Source organism: Ambystoma mexicanum, chromosome 8 (genome assembly GCF_040938575.1).
Source record: "Ambystoma mexicanum isolate Mex_15411 chromosome 8, UKY_AmexF1_1, whole genome shotgun sequence".
NCBI classification, from domain to species: domain Eukaryota; kingdom Metazoa; phylum Chordata; class Amphibia; order Caudata; family Ambystomatidae; genus Ambystoma; species Ambystoma mexicanum.
The window spans coordinates 1,596,358,758-1,596,376,068 of record NC_090929.1 but is presented as its reverse complement, the minus strand read 5'-3'; the positions used below and the strand labels follow the sequence as shown (position 1 = coordinate 1,596,376,068).

The following is a 17,311-nucleotide window of genomic DNA, read 5'->3' as shown; positions in this document are numbered from 1 at the left end:
AAAAACTGCAGACAGAAAAATTCAGATGTAAATAACCCCATGAGCTCGGGAGTCCTTCACAAAAGCCATGGGAAGCGTGTAAGGTGTTCAGCAGCGTAGACAGAGCTCCAGTCTTCCTGGATGAGAAAGCGATATGAGCTCTCTCGCTAACGAATCTGGGACACTGTGTGCTAACTGCGCCAGGGTCATTTGATCCCAATATATTCTGGGATGAGCTGGGAGTCTCAGCTGCAAATGCACTGCAAGGACAGTGGAGGATGGCGTCAGACTGCAGCCACAAGGCATCCATTGTGGGAGGTAAGACACTGAAGCAGCAGTTAGCTGTAATTGCAGTCAAGATGGAGGCCAGATAGCTTACGTTGGCAGTCATGAGTAACCCTGGGTAATGCGCTATTACTGGATGTAAACAAAACGTAAGAAGAAGTACTCCTATATCTGATATGAAGAACACAGAATACATCTATTCATTATAACGCTGTCTTTCTCAGCAACAACAAAGGAACCCTGGGCTCAATTTAGACAAAGATATAAAGATGAAGGCCAATGCATGCAGGGTTAAATCCCTCCCTGTCTGAGTCTTAACCAAATAAAGGGCTTTCAGTGGAGAGAAATGTTCTATCTCAGCAACTCATTAGCAAAGGCAATAGGTCTGCCTTTGTTATAGGCAAGGGTTTGTTTTTGGATTAAATGATGGATGTCTGTGATTATGGGGATGGACAAAAGGCACCATTGTGCGGACGGTTGTGATTGAGTGGATGTGTGGGTGTATCTGTGGGTGGGGTGGAGGGTGCTGGAAAGATGAATGCGTGAGATTGGATGGATGGGAGTGGTTGTGTGGACTGGTGAATGCGTGAAATGGCTTTGATTTGGTGCGACTGAGTGAGTGTATGTATAGGTGAGTGTGATTGGGTAAATAAATGAGTGGCATTTAATCAATGGATGAAGGATGTGGGATGATTGCGTGGGTGTGTGGATCTGATTGTATGCATCTTTAGATGGATGAAGAGTGTGGTTGGGTATTGTGGGTGATTGTGTGGATGGGTGGGTGTATCTGATTGTATGCATCACCAGATGGATGACGGGTGTGAATGGGCATTGGGGTGATTGTGTGGATGGGTGGGTGGATCTGATTGTATGCATCTTTAGGTGGATGAAGAGTGTGGCTGGGTATGGGGGGTGATTGTGTGGGTGGGTGGGTGTATCTGATTGTATGCATCTCCAGATGGATGACGGGTGTGAATGGGCATTGGGGTGATTGTGTGGATGGGTGGGTGGATCTGATTGTATGCATCTTTAGGTGGATGAAGAGTGTGGCTGGGTATGGGGGGTGATTGTGTGGATGGGTGGGTGGATCTGATTGTATGCATCTTTACATGGATGAAGAGTGTGGTTGGGTATTGTGGGTGATTGTGTGTATGGGTGTATCTGATTGTATGCATCTTTAGACGGATGAAGGTTGTGGCTGGGTATTGGGGGGGATTGTGTGGATGGGTGGATCTGATTGTATGCATCTTTAGACGGATGAAGGGTGTGGCTGGGTATTGGGGGTGATTGTGTGGGTGGGTGTATCTGATTGTATGCATCTTTAGATGGATGAAGGGTGTGGCTGGGTATTGGGGGTGATTGTGTGGATGGGTGGATCTGATTGTATGCATCTTTAGACGGATGAAGGGTGTGGCTGGGTATTGGGGGTGATTGTGTGGGTGGGTGTATCTGATTGTATGCATCTTTAGATGGATGAAGAATGTGGCTGGGTATTGGGGGTGATTGTGTGGGTGGGTGGATCTGATTGTATGCATCTTTAGATGAATGACGGGTGTGAATGGGCATTGCAGTGATTGTGTGGGAGCGTGGATCTGAGTGTATGCATCTTTAGATGGATGAAGAGTGTGGTTGGGTATTGTGGGTGATTGTGTGGGTGGGTGTATCTGATTGTATGCATCTTTAGACGGATGAAGGGTGTGGCTGGGTATGGGGGGTGATTGTGTGGATGGTGGGTGGATCTGAGTGTATGCATCTTTAGGTGGATGAAGAGTGTGGCTGGGTATGGGGGGTGATTGTGTGGATGGGTGGGTGGATCTGATTGTATGCATCTTTAGATGGATGAAGAGTGTGGTTGGGTATTATGGGTGATTGTGTGGGTGGGTGGATCTGATTGTATGCATCTTTAGATGGATAAAGGGTGTGAATGGGCATTGGGGTGATTGTGTGGATGGTGGGTGGCTCTGATTGTATGCATCTTTAGATGGATGAAGAGTGTGGCTGGGTATGGGGGGTGATTGTGTGGATGGGTGGGTGGATCTGATTGTATGCATCTTTAGATGGATTAAGGGTGTGGTTGGGTACAGGTGGAGGGACCAAACGAGACCTTCTGTGTATATGGAGAAACTTGCAGAAACACCCAAGTTACAGGAGTACAGCTCTGCCCTTGTGTCCTAGCCTCTCTGCCATCGTTTCTCCTTTTGAAAACATGAGGTAATGCCACCTTTTCTAATTTCATGCTGTATCATAGTATTACTCATAAAACATTACCTTCACCACGAATGACCTTGCTCCCCATCCCTGCCCACAACACTGTAATTTACACCAGTGTATCAACTTTTAAAGTTTAACTTGTAGTCATGATGTGCACATATAGATACTAGTATGTCGAATGAAGTTGTTATGGTTATTTTACAGTACAAAGAATAGATATTTTGGAGGTTCATAGAATGTAGTTTGAACGCACAGCACTGATGTAATAATTTCTCTTTCTGTAATTGATAGAATAAATGGTTAGCTATCCATCTGGCAGGTTTAAAGCTAAGCTTTGGTGTCTGTGTGTGAAGTTCCAGCAGGGGGCGCCAGAAAATCATTGCACATTTTTAGTTTGAGCTGTTAGGTGGCACACCCACCTCCCCCTATTATCCCAAACTATTGCATTACAGTACAGATAGGGAAACATGGCATATATGGAGGGACACAAAACTTGCAGGTGTTGTTTGCATATTTGCCCACCCATTGAATGCCCTTGGTTATGCTAATCCCTATGGCCATTCCCACCCAGTTCCTGCCCCTCCTCGCCCAAACACCTCCTCATGGTAACTCTTTAAGCTTGCTTTCATCACGCCTTACCCTCAAACATTGCACTCAAAGTGCCTGCCAGTGTTTTCTCAAAGCAGTCTTCTGAGGGTTTTGACTTAATTGGAGTTTTAAACACGCTACTGGTGAAATGAAAATGTATTAAACAGGTCTGCCTCTCGATTTATAAGCACTATGTGTGTCCTTCACTGAAGTCCTGTTAAAAAGAAGCATTGGCAATGCAAACATGTTTAGCTAGTAAATAGGTATTAGGCATTTGCGTGGTAATGCTATCAGATGCTCAGGTACTTGAACACTTTTGCACCTGCTACAATCAATAGCCAGTTAATACCACTACGGCAGTGCCTTTCCCATTCTTGCACAGAAGCCCAAACTATTGGTATTGCCAAAGCTTGTGTATTTGAAGGACAGCATTAGCTAAGAAAGCTGTGAATTACATGCTATTTTTAGATTGAAGGCATTAATTTAACTGTGTGACCCCTCACTCGAGTTTGAACATATGGACGAAATATAGCACATGGTGATATCATGTATTTACCACAGTGACTTTTTCCAAGCAATTTTAAAAGAATGTAAAGCATACTTTGGATGATTTCCTTTTTGTCCAAAAGATGTTTGGATCCTCTGTTCTAATACAGCACATTATTACAAGCATGGTATGCACTGCACCAGATATGCAGTGCAGTTTCCAGCACAACTGCTTGAGTCATTGCAAAAGTGTTGCTCACCTTTGGTGCTCACAATGAGCAGTTTACCTCCATTCTCTATGCCTGCCTCGCCCCTCCGCCAGCACCATTCAGCCATCCCCGCGACCAAGATCTCTTCCGGTACATCTCTCATAACTAATTCCAGCCACCCTCCACTTCCCTTCTCTTTAAATGTCGCTTCAAGCCCATCTCTTTCTTAGTCATTCAGAGCTCCCCTCACAAAAAACCTCATGCAGAAATCTTTTATCACCCTTTCTAGCAGCTTGTCTCCTTCCCTCCCACTTGACCTCTTCTCTTTCACTCTCATCCTCTTCCTGTGCCATCTTCTCTGGTCTGTACTCTGCTGTGGTACCATTTTCCTTCTCCCTTTACTCCTCCTCCTCACTGCCTTTGTCACCCCTCATCCCTAATGCCAAATGCATTATTCAACGCCTAGTAGCATTTGACCATACAGCAGCCAAAACTAATGGCTTTGTCAATGCATGCTTTTTGGTCTGTTTGATTTTCAAGAGAAACAAAAATATCAAGCCTACATATGGAGATTCGAGTACATTGAAAAAATGAAGGAAAGACACACTAGCACTCCACGCCATTCCCCCCTCTAGGTACCCACGTAGCACATCTGAAATACGTGATTCTTACAAAAGACTGTGTAGCCAAATCATTTGACACTGCCAAGAAAATGTGGTTGCTTTGAGTATGGGCTAAAATGTTCTGCCGTTGTGTGGGCTTGAACCACCAATTGTTTGGTTAACAGCCAATCTTAATCGATAGTGCCGCTGAACCTGCTGTTTCTGATCCTCTGTTGAGCAATTAGACAAGAGTCAACTTAGTGATATTATTTATTTTATTTATTTATTCGAATTCTTAAAGGTCGCAGCAGCCCAGGGGCATCGTGGGGCTGTTACAAACATGCGTATCTGGATAGAAAGCAAATCATAGTGGTTACATTGATATTTACAGTTTGTGGTACATTTTGAGGTTACATAATATAAGCAAGCAGAATTTGTATTTTTAGATGATTATCTTAGGGGTTAAATGAATAACCTTGGATAGCCCGAAGGCAGATGTGTTACAGTAGGTTGGGTTCTTCAGTGCAAGAGACTGGGAATCTGTGTGAGGGGAAGGTTATGTGAATAGTGTGGTTTTAAGGGATTTGCGGAATGCAAGTAGGGAGCACTCTGCTCTAAGTGCATTCGGAAGGGCATTCCAGAGCTTCGGAGCTATGTGGGGGAAGCTGATACCTCCAGCGTTGGCTCTTTTTATGGATAGTTAGCATGGTGACTTCTTGTGGGTCGGGTGGAAGTGTTTTCGGATAGAGTTTCAGAGAGGTATGATGGGGCGGAAAGATTGATACATTTATGTGTAAGGGTGAGGATTTTGAAGTTAATCCTTTCCTTGACCGGGAGCCAATGTGCTTCGCGTCTGGTGTGGGATATGTGGTCACTTTTGGGTATTTGAAGAGATGCACGGAGTGCGTTATTTTGCATTATTCAGAGCCTGTTGAGGCTTTGCAGTAGTCGAGTCTGGTTCCAACTGTGGCTCTGGCTATGGACAGGCAGTTTTAAGTGATAAGAAAAGGTTTAATTGCAGTTATAAGTTTAGTGGTGTGGGCAGAGGCAGAAGAGATGGTGCTGACCTGTCTTGTCTTTACTGAAGTAGAGACTAGTATGATTGTATTGTCAATGCAAAAATCGGTGTATTTATTGTTAAGTTTGGCGAGGATTTCCTTGGGACCCAGGGTGATGATCTCAGTTTTGTCCCTGTTTAGGCAGAGGCCATTGATTGCCATCCAAGTTTGGATAGTGGTATAAATTTGGAGGAGGGCTGTGGCATCTTGATCATAGTCTCCAGTAAGTGGGAGGAGCACCTATAGTTAGTATAAGCTATGCAGAGCATGTCCAACAGGTCAAACAGTGGTTTGGTGAACAAGTTATAGAGGGTGGGGGCTGTACAGGATCCTTGGGGGACTCCACAGCTGAATGTGATGGGGTCTGCGTTGGCTTGGTCGGAGTAGACTTTCATTGCCCTTCCTTCTAAGAAGGAAGTTATCCAGGAAGTGGCTTTGTCAGAGAACTGTGCGGTGTTGGTGAGGTGGGAGGTGAGAATATCATGGTCAACAAGATCAAATGCAGCAGAGAGATCGAGGAGGAGCAGGAGTGCAGGTTTGCCCGTGTCCATTATTTTGGTTATTTGGTTCTTAAGATCTAAGAGGGCGGTTTCTGTACCATGTCCTTTGCGGAAGCCAGATTGTCTTCTACCTAGGATGGCATTGTCTTCAAGGTACTGTTGGATTTGTATGTGGGCGACTTTATCCAAGATTTTAAGAAGGAAGGGAACAGTGGTGTGGGGCTGTAATTGTTGGGGCAAGTGGGGTCAACAGAAGGTTTTTTATGAGAGGGCGAACCCAGACTTCTTTTAGATTTTGTGGTACAACTCCTGATGAGAAGGATGCGTTAATGAATGCTGTGATGATGAGGGTGAGTGAGTCTGAGCATTATTTGTTGATGGTAGGGGGACATCTACCTCAAACCACAATTCAGGACTTGTTCAGAGATTCGAGATATTATTTGCATGTCTCGCACCAGGCTCCACCATCACCGGAAGTGGAATGGCTGCATTCCTTGGATGTTGCACGAGCCTAATAAATCTAAACACATCATAAATCAGCATTCCTGAAGGAAAATTCTTTGAAGCCTTGAATTGAACCACGACAGGAAAGAAACAGATATATTCCGCCCCAAGCCGACGGCTCAAGTATACTGTTTTTGAAGCACACTCCCAAGCATCCATTTCTCTACTTGGTGCACTGTTTGACAGCTGCTGTCACAGCAAAGTCACTGCAGGCAGAGGTTTCATTTAAATCTACACCTCTGATCCAAATTCATAATAATTATAAAGAAATATCCATGTGGTGGCAGTGTATTCTCAAATAATAAGCCATACCTAGGTTTTGGTATTTATTTATTTATTGTTTGCTTTGCTTGTTAGGCGCTAATGCAGCAAGAAAATACTGTTTCTAAGCACCCACAGGGCGAAGGGAGGGAACAAGGTAGTGGAACACATTACGACTACAATATTTAAAGCAGTGGAGGGAAAAAGAGAACAAACCTACTATGCCTTGTGAGTATTCAGAACGTGCAAGTGCAACAAGGAAGAGGGTAGAGGAGGTAAGTGCTGGGGAGTCCAAGGCTCATGGGTGAGCCACAGATGAAGTGCTTGGAATGTTGAGTGCTACGTGGCCTAGGGCCATGTTTGATGTAAGTGCGAACCTCTAGGGCGGAGGGTGTGCCAAGGCAAGTGCGGCAGGTAGACAGAAGCTGTGCGATTGGGTGTGGGAAGACAGGAGTCCCTGAGGATGCATAAGGGCCCCGGACACCGATAACAGCAACTGTGAAATTAGCAGAGGAGGGAAGAAGGGAAGGAGGAGGTAAAGAGGCAAGTCTTGAGCTTGCAGAATTTAGGAAAGTCCTGTTCAAGGCGCAGAGGGTGGGGGAGGCTGTTCCACAGGAGGGAGCCAGCTGAGGAAAGCTATCAACCACCTACCCTCTGTTAAGCGAAATCCTTTACACACAAAGAGTTGGTGCCAGAGGAATGTAGTGCTCTAGAGGGAGAGTATTTAGTAAGATTAAGTTGAAGATTGTGAGGTCGGGTAACATCGAGCTGCTGGGGGAATGTGAGAAAAGAGAGATTTCCTTTGAGAAGGAAGAGCTGAAAGTGGGACTTCTTGGCAATGTCCTGAGTGTGAGTGAGGAAGCAGAGCGAGGAGTCGAAGATGACTTTAAGGTTTCTGCTTCAGAGGAAGGACCAAGGGGAGAGCACAAGGAAGAAGGCCAGAGTGAAGGGAAAAAGGGAAGGAGCAGGGGGTCCCAATGGGAAGGATCTCGGTTTTATAAGCATTGACGCACCGATATATGATGACTGATAGTACACACACTTATTAAGTCACATCAGATTTCTATCAAACTCATGTCACCCCCCTGTGAGCTCATGCCATCTTCGGAAAGTCTATGAGGATTCTAGCCAGAGAGCCGGTCTCTGCTCAGCCAGCAGGACGATAGGCAGGAAAACCTTCTCTCTTTAATCCCTTGGGAATGTGGTTTCACCGCTCCAGCCGAGGAAACTCTCAGTGGGAGAACTCCTCCTCGGAAACATGTTTCAAAGAGGCACACCCACAGCAAAAGGGCTAGGCTCACACCAGGGTGTTGCATTCCAACGAACCGTTGAAGCTTCAGGCTTGGGGAGGGAGCAGAGTTAGAATAGACCAACAGAGCAGAAGGAACTGTAGGAAGGATTACTCGATGTTGGTTTTCTGTGGGCTTATCTTTCCTTCTTGTCTCCTCCACTCCTTGTAAGAAAAGCACTTTGGGTATGATGCAAGAAGGCAAATATCACGTATCACCTGGACAGTGATTGGACCCCTTAAAGCAGGCTTGCTTTTATCCAATCTCATGTGACCTTATGCCTTTGTATGGAAGGGGTCTTCCACTCCTTTCATGATTCCTTTGTTCCTTTCAAGAGGAACAGAAAAATTAGTTTGGACTCTGCTGGGAGAGAAATCCTTTCCAAAGTCCTCCAATTGTGAGGTGAAGGTAGGTGTTCCAATGCATAGGCGAGCACTGTCCTCTACCCATCCCCAGGGAATATTGAGGGTGACTTCTATTGGACCAAGACCAACATGCTCTGTCAGCTTCACCAGCACCCAGGCTTCTCACTGGAGGTGAAGGACTCATGCAGGGGCCAGCTAGCCTACCGGGACTGGGAGTGAGGAGGGAAAAGACTGATCTTGGGACCCATAGCAGCAGGGGAATCCAAGCAGCTGGATTCCTGAATTCTGCAGCTTTGAACTATCCCCTCACATGAGTTGACCATTTCCTAACACCTTTGTACCATCAGGACCTGTGGTGCTGCTTTTGGTACTGTATCCACTGTTTTGCATTCATCAAACCAGCTGAACATAGCATTGTACCAGCAGAGCACATCACAAGTTTGACTCAAACAACAGCTTGCTGCTGCAGATGACTTCGAAACACTGCCTCTTCAAACAACAAATCGACCCACTGAGATCCACATCAAACCACTCTGGTACTCCACTCAAACCACTGAAAACATTGTGTCACTCGTCAACTCAACACAGCAATAACCACCATCTTGAGTAAGCTCGACCTTCGAAATGACCATGGTGGGCTCACTAAACTACATTGTTTGCACACTGCTATTGAAATGCCCGGAACACCACTGAGAACTCAATTCGATGCTGACATGCCGCCTGGACCAGCATGACACTCTTTATCCGAATCTGGTTCAACCCACAAAGACAGCTTCCCGATGCCTGGTTCGACATCATAAAACAGCACAAGAATAAACTAAGGTCATTTTGTGAGGTCCAGCATCCATGGTCCACTTTTGGGACCCAAGAGACTGATACGCCAATCTTTTAGATTTATTTCTACAAACACATATCCTTTTAAACCAAATGGTTGCAATGTCTTACCTTTCACCTCTGCTACGGTGCCCAGAGTACTTGCTACATCTACTTTCCACCTTTTCCTTGTTCTGTCCACAGAGTTGGGGTTTTGCTGGTGTTTTCATAGTCAGTTATTCTTGCATATGTGTGTGTTTATTTGACGTATAGAATATATATATTTACAGACCCTTGAGTGGACATTCCGTTATTTTGCAATGTTGTACTATTGCTGTTTGGATTGCTACTGTTATCACATTCACCCCGCGCTTAACAGCTTAGCCTTCCCTTGGCCCACGTTACTGCAAAAGGCAGAGGAGGTATATCTCTTTTCTGTGCTAGTTTTGCCTTTATGATTGGGATCACTGTTGATTTGTAGAAGTGTGAGGGCACGTAGGCAGTTTAGCCACTTCTCATCCGTGCTCCTGGAGGGCAGCAGTCATGTTGTCATGCAAATGAATGTGCTAGTCTGGTTCTTGAGCCATGTCTCTAGGACGCTTAATTATATCTTCATTTGGTTAAGATTGAGGTGAGGAGGGGATGCAATCTTTGGTTACATATGGTAATCAGCATTACCCCTTATCTGTCCTGATTGCCACACTCCTCCTTCCCATTCCAGGAAAATATAGAACATACAGGATTTATGCAGGAGTTTGGGAGCAGAATCAATTACATTTGTTGATTGTTACTGTACTAAGAGTCTGTCTTCAGGGTTGTATACATTTTGGCCGTGGCACAATTGTCCACGGCCGAATTGACTGTAGTCAATTTGGCCGCGAAACCAATTTTGCTGTCGCCAAATATGCCCGCGCTACTCCCAAAGGCCATCACTACCAAACATGGGGAGCGAGGGACACCCCTGTAACCCCTGCTCCCATGTACGGTAGTGATTACCCAAATTGGTTGTTTCCAAACGACCAAATGGTACTGGACAAATTCGGGCAGACATACCATACGGTCAATTAGAATCAACAAATTTGGGTATTACCATCTTCAGGACTGAAAGTCCTTTATTTGTTTAGGACTGTGGTGATTCAGGAAGGTTGAGGATTTATGCAGATCACCAAACCTGATCAAGCATTCTAATTTGAAACGTGTGGAATTTTGATTTTCTGACCTGGCAGAAGGTTTCTAACAATATGCAGTTCATGCAGGACAGTTAATGTTGTGTTTCATGTTTGCAGGAAAATCGAGGCTTGTGCAATGTTCTTATCACTCTTAGGGAAGTGGCCAATAACACACATCAGTGTGTGAAAGCGATGGAATTTGCATTGTTGTGCCATGATAAGATATCCTCCACGTTTCTACCGGACTTATTGTTGTTGATGATTGTGCATGTGGGGATGTGTGGTGTACGTGTGGGTACTTGGATGGGCTGGAGTAGAGTGAGTGTGCCCATAGTGCTTCTGCTTATAGTGGGTTTAACTGGCATGGAAAAGTCTAACCTGCAAGTTAGATGTATATCTCACCAGAAGGCACTTTAACACCCTAGGCTATCTTAGAGGGACTGAAACGTCACTCAAACTACACCTGCTAATGATGGAGGGAGCCCCAAACCCTCCAAACTAACTACTCAATCCACCACTCCTGTATTCAGCCCTCATGACTACTCTGTGTAATTTAAATGTATGTAAATATTGGACTCTGGCTCCCAAAGTTAAAAACATTGTTATGAACTCCAGTACCTGTCACTGGTAAATGTTCCCACCCTTACCCCGTCACCATCCGGAATGATCTTAAAAAAAAACAAAAAAAAACATTTAATTGAGTTCTTATATTGCGCTTCAGGCCAGAGTCCAGCCTCTAAGCGCAGAGCCTGGTTTTGTGGTGTCGTGCTTCCAAGACACACGCTTGCCCCACAGCTCTCCTCATGGCCTGGCATTTTACCCGAGGATTGCCTCTGTTCCCTGTCACTGCCTACTTTACAAGTCATTTCTGTTATGAATGCAAAGTGGGGAAAATTGGCATTTTCACAATTTCTCCCTTCACCATGTCCTGAGTCAGTAAACTCACGAGGTTATTGTGGAAGGAGGAGTGCTTCCGTCAAGCGCCATGCTTACTATTTCCTTCATTTAAGAACATTTTGCGACTCTAAATGCTTATGAAAGTTACTTTCATATCAAAAGTTGTTCCACCGAAATCACGCATCTGTAGAGCAATCTTCATTTCACGAATAGGCGACAGATGATATAGTTTACCTCTGTGCTTCACACCAACGTGAGCCAGCGAAATGGCAATAGCAGATAAATACAAAACAATATAAGATTGTGCCCATGTTCTCCAATACGATGCAATCCTCCTGATCACGGATGATTAGCAAAGGGATCATTTAGGAGTCGGGAGAGAATGGTAGATAGATTCTTGCTTTACGGGAATCATCACATTGTGAAATGGATAAGTTTCCTAATGTCACTGACAACCACTGTAATAACGACCCTAATACTACAAAATAGGGAGCTCAGAGTGATGGGGCTGCTATTAGCTGCTGCAGCCTGGGCCCAGATTCGTCGAAATGTGCGCAGAAATCCTGCAAGGGGTGCATGCCGAGAAAGACACTGCGTGAGCCTGCACACAGAATAAAAAATTCACACCGCGTATTCATGGAATTGTTCGTGGAAAGTAAGCCTGGAATGCCCCTGACACGCCCACATGCAAAGCATGAATAGCCAGATCAGCTTCCTTTGTGCGCTGCCCTGGGTGTAAATACACGCAACCTTCAAACAGTACGTGGGGTCCCCCGCAAGCAGACCTGCATCTCAGGGACCCTGCGCAGGGTCCCCCGTAACTGTTCCCAACACCCGGACAACCAGCGTATGAAAAATAGGAACTCAGGCTAAACTTGGAAAATCTGCATGCAAACCCCTGTTAACCATTGCTGCACCCCACTGGACCCCTACGTGCACCCCTAAGTTACATCAGAACCCCGATTGAGTGCACGCACCACAAAATCCGACATGCAAACCCATCTCCGAGCAGCAAATCCTATGCGCAAGTGTGCTTACTCCTACCTTCGGGTGGCGGATCGTATGAAGGACTTGTGTGGCCATTTCCCAGCTAAGAGGTTGCACGATCGAATCCTTGAATATGTCTCGCGCCGCGCAATTGTGGGCGTGCGAAGGACTGCCTGCAGGCCGTCCGTTGGAACGCCCACTTTTTTGCAAGTTCTTCCCCATTTTAGGTATTCTGCCCCCTTCCCATCCCTCTGCACAAGCCACACCCACGCTCTGGCTGGTGTCCTGTGCAAGGCCCTTGGCAGCTCGCACAGATGTGCTGAGCCAGCACGTACTCCACGCAAGTCCAGGAAAATGACTATGCATTTGATTCCATCAATCGACAAAGGCAAATTTGTGCGCAGTTGCGCGTGCAAGTACCCTATTTTCTGTGCAAATAATTCCATGAATCGGGCCCTAAGTCAGGCCCAGTCCTTACTGCAGGACATAGAGCTGCAGGGGGTTCTCAGGCACAGGAGACCCATAGTATCTGGATCTGAAATAGGGATAGCAGGGAGTGGTTTAAATAGGGTGCTCAATAGGTCTTGCTTTACAGGTGTAGAGGATAGGAATTTTGTTTTACATCTGCAAAGTGTTTCAGGTGAACATTTATCATAATGCATATGGGATTCTTTGTGAGTGAGTGTGCAATTTGTGGGTAGTCACTGACGCATTTCTGACTGCCACAATTTGCAGATTTGACTAAGACATAGATACTCATGGTACGTTCCTTGTGAACTAGACCTCTCTAGGAGTAACTCAGGGTTACTCACAGTACCTTCCTTTTGCATCAACCCCATGTGTCCACCTGTCCCAGTCCAGCATTTCTATTCAAGGAAGCCAACATTACATTTTTTTCTTGGTAAAACAAGTTTTAAAACAACAAGATCTTCCCTGCAATAAAACATATTTCTCTAAAACATAAATTCCATCCAGTGAGATACTCGATCATGGGGACCCAAGACCAACTTCTGATCCCCAGAACTCGGTAAGAATCTCTGCAAATAAGTCGAAGGGCTGGATAACAAATGTGGCTGTATTTCCTGTGGGTATCAGGTAATATTGTCCCCATATATAATGTTGCCATACATATAGTCGCCGGGAAACAGCATAGGCAGCCTTATTTATGGGGACAATATATGGGGTAAATGGGAGCAGGGGTTGCAGGGGTGGTCCCCCGCAAGTTCCATATGATAGAATTGTCGCAAAAAAATGGCGCCATTCTTGCATGGCGACACTTTTGCAGGGAGATTATCACATGGAACCTTCCTGTGGAGGTACTGTCAAACCAAATTGCCATTACCGCATGCGGCAAGCATGCAGTAACAGAAGGGTTCGCATTATTCAGAGTCATGCAGACCCTTGGGTTATTGCCCATTTTGGAGTCCAATAAAACTCCATGGGAAAATACCATATCACTGCATGCGGTATTACAGGTTGAGGTAATATTGTATGAAATATTGCAATTGTGGAGTAGTAAGGAAGTGTTTCAGAAATGAAACTCGTACTTTGGTGGGGCGGTAAAAGATGCAGTGCTCTGAAATACTGCATGTGCCAGCATTACCGCCAGCCTCGTAAGTGTGCCTTTTGAAGTGGGATTGGAGAAGTGGTGGGGGGCTGTTTGAGTCATGTGTCCCCATGTTAGAATTAGTACAACATTCTTTCAGTTTTTATTGAAGATATTGGCAATTACATTATATCATCACACTTGGCAGGTGCACAGTTTTCCACTTCTTTAAAAAATATTTCTCCCAAGTTCATTATTGAACCAGCCTTATGAGTTTGGCCCTCATTACGACCCTGGCGGAGTGGGTTTACGCCAGCGTTATTCGCGGCGGACCCGTCCGCCCTACTACGAGTTCCCGTAGCGCCATGGAACGTTTTCCGCCTGGTTTTTCCGGGCGGAGAAATCCATGGCGCTACGGGACCTTGATGTTAATTACGCCACCGTATTTTGCGGTGGCGCAATTAACGCCTTCCCCACTCCCATTATACCCTATGGGGCAAAAATGGGAATGGGGAAGGGTAAAATGGGGAATGGGGATTTACCGCCCCGCCAAGGTCGGCATGGGGCGGAAAATCCGCCAACCTCCATGGCGCTATCGGCAGCTTTCCGCCGTGCTCCGCGGTGCATTTAGCACCGCGATTTCCGCCAGGGTCGTAATGAGGGCCTTTGTCAGTTGTGGTAAAACCTCTGGTATTATGAAATACTGTGGGCCTCATTAGGACCCTGGCGCTAATGGGTTAACGGCGCCGTAAAAGGCTGCGGCGGCGTTAACCCATTAGCACCTATTTACGAGGTCCCTTTGCGGGTCCGGACCTTAACGGCTGGTCTAGACCAGCCGTTAAAGTAGGGACCTGCAAAGGGCCCTTCGCGGTAAGTATGATACCGCAATTTGCGGTACCGTACTTAGCGCCTTCGCCATTCCCATTATGCCCTATGGGGAAAAAATGGGAATGGGGAAGGGCCATGGGGAAATGGGGAAATACCGCCCTGCCAACCTTGGAATGGGGCGGTATTTCCCCATTTCACCATAGCAGACCCGTTACGATACCGGCACCAACCATGGTGCTAATAGCGCCATGGTTTAGCGCCGGTATGGTGATGAGGGCCTGTATGTTTTAGCACACATCTGGTATTTTGGACTGCTGCATGTTTTAGTAAACATCTTGTATGTTGGAATAGCACTATGCCAAATTGTAAGTTTCAGAACTCACCTCTTCCACCAGCTTTTGCTTGAGAGATGTTTGCGTCACAAAAACACATTCCTACATGCAGTATTAGCTATGTGGGAATACCGCGTGACCTCAATGCAGTCTCATGGACTCCAAAATGGGGAATAACAGAAGAGTCTGCATGGCTTGTAATCATCCAGCCCATTTCTAGTACCTCATGTTTACCGCATGCGGTAACAGTAAATTAGTTTGGAGATTTTACTGGATGTAATATTTCCAAACTCATGATCATGTTTTATACATGCATCGCTCCCATATTTTAGATCTTGCAGAGACGCCTTCATGGTTGTGGCACCTTGTGGTGACACAAACCGCCATCATATGTGGCAAAACCTTTGCTACACTGAACAGAGATAGAGAGCGACAGAAAGATAGAAAGTGAGCGATAGAAGGTGTGCTGGAAACCAGAATGTTTGGTTAGCATGGTAATCGGCAAGCTAGCGGCATGAAACAGAACAAGCACAATGTGTTCATTTAAATCAATGAGCAGGGTTTTTGCATTAATTGGGCCAATTCTGAGCTGCCTTTGAAATCGCGTGCTTTCTTTCTGTTTTGTTGTGCACTGTTCCTTCCTCTGTTCATGCTCAGCCCTGCTTGTGCCTCAAGCTGCTCCCTTCTCAGCACAGCACCGCAGGAGAGGTCAGCATTGCTCCCTGTGACTTTGTCAAACTCCTTTCTGACGACTTCCCGAAATTCTCTGGCCATAACTGTGAAATTCTCGTGCCAGAGAGTCCTCGCGAGATGAGCAGTGCCTGCTCACCCTGTTGTCCCAGGAAAAAGTTTAAAAACTTAAAAACGTATCTCCTTGCGATTGTGACTATCATATCATTCTTATGTTTTCACACATATTTTGGGTCTCTTTCTAAATTCCTTTAGAATGAGAACCAAAACACGTGTAAAAATACAACCACAGAGACGGTCGTGCTGCAGGTACACTCAGCCAGGCAACATTTTATTTTTCCAATCTCTCTGCACATCAGTAACAGATATTCCTCTGTGGTGGTACTGTGGTAGGAAGGCAGCATGCCAGGAATGGATAAACCGCTGCGCGGAGTCCATCACCACCCCACTCACACAATTACACACCGCTCTATAACTCCACTACCTCATCCTTACACCGTTACATGCCTATTTCCCCTACACCTCAAAATCACATGCCCCACCACCACACCCACATACCACTCCACACCGCCATGCCCCCACAACTCTTCATCGCCACTCCACACCCATTCCACACCACCACATCCCTACACCACTCCATGCCAGCACTCCACATAACCTCCACACCCTCAACCACCACACCACCATTCCACACCATCACTCCCCTCCAAACCAATCCTCTCCACACCACCACTCCTACCTGTAAAATGCAATGCACACCTGCAAACGCCCCAACTATTGGCTTTGCCAAAGCTTGTGTGCGTGGTGCCACTGATATGAATATACAAAAGGGTGATTTCATGCCACAGACGAAATATGTAGCACCAAACTCACGGCGTAAAAGTTGAGCGAGAGTTGGCTTTCGAAGGACCCAGAGCTTCCGTTCTTCACATGGACCGTCGCAACTCTAGAAGATGGAAAGAATTTTGTAAGACTAAAGGATACGTGAGTGAAATCAGCCCACGTCTGCCCTGAAATCCTAAAAGGCTCCAGTAGTGGATGGCATGTTTACCTCTGGTCAAAGGCCGCTGTGTTCACCAGGTAATTGGAGTGGTAGGTGCAGGTGAAGGAGTAGTTCACTGGTTGGTTCTTCACGATCAGCGTGCTGTCGTTGGACACAATCGAGTTGTGGAAGTGGTAGATGGGGTTTTTGAACTGAAAGGAAAAAGAAAATCACACTGCAATCATTCAGTTTCTGGGGAATGCTTTGTGTAGTGAACGCTAACAGCATATCTAGAGCCTCATTACTGAAACCTTGTGCTGGTACAATACTCATGTGTGGGGGAATAGCCCTCCTGCAAAAATTGTCCTGATGCAAACATGCATTAAAAGACTATGGGCCTCATTATAAGTTTGCCGGTCTGGAAACAACGGTGCCGGTAACCTTACCGGCACCGTTGTTTCCAGACTGATGAACTACGAGTCTGCTGGTGGGTGCCGTTCCACCCGCCAGGTCTGACCCTGGCGGGCGGAACGGCACCCACCAGCAGACTTTCACAGAAGCATCGGCACCGTTGTTAACGGTGCCGGTGCTTCCGTGGTCCCCATTCCCGTGGGACGCCACGGGAATGGGAATCAACATTTTACTGGCACTTGACTTACCGGACCGCCGGTGCTGTAATGCCCCGGTTGTTCCGGCAAGTCAGGTGCCGGTAAATCATTATGGGTCCGGC

At 46.1% G+C, this 17,311-nt stretch overlaps 1 protein-coding gene across 1 annotated transcript in view; it reads right to left on the bottom strand.

Annotated features, from left to right (window-relative positions):
• Positions 1–17,311, bottom strand: part of TECTB (tectorin beta) — a 241,620-nt gene that overhangs the window by 79,310 nt on the left and 144,999 nt on the right. The window contains exons 4-5 of the mRNA XM_069612212.1: positions 16,651–16,793; positions 16,473–16,545 (exon numbers count right to left, since the gene is read on the bottom strand). Coding sequence (XP_069468313.1) covers positions 16,473–16,545; positions 16,651–16,793 — 216 coding nt within the window. The remainder of the gene's footprint in view (positions 1–16,472; positions 16,546–16,650; positions 16,794–17,311) is intronic.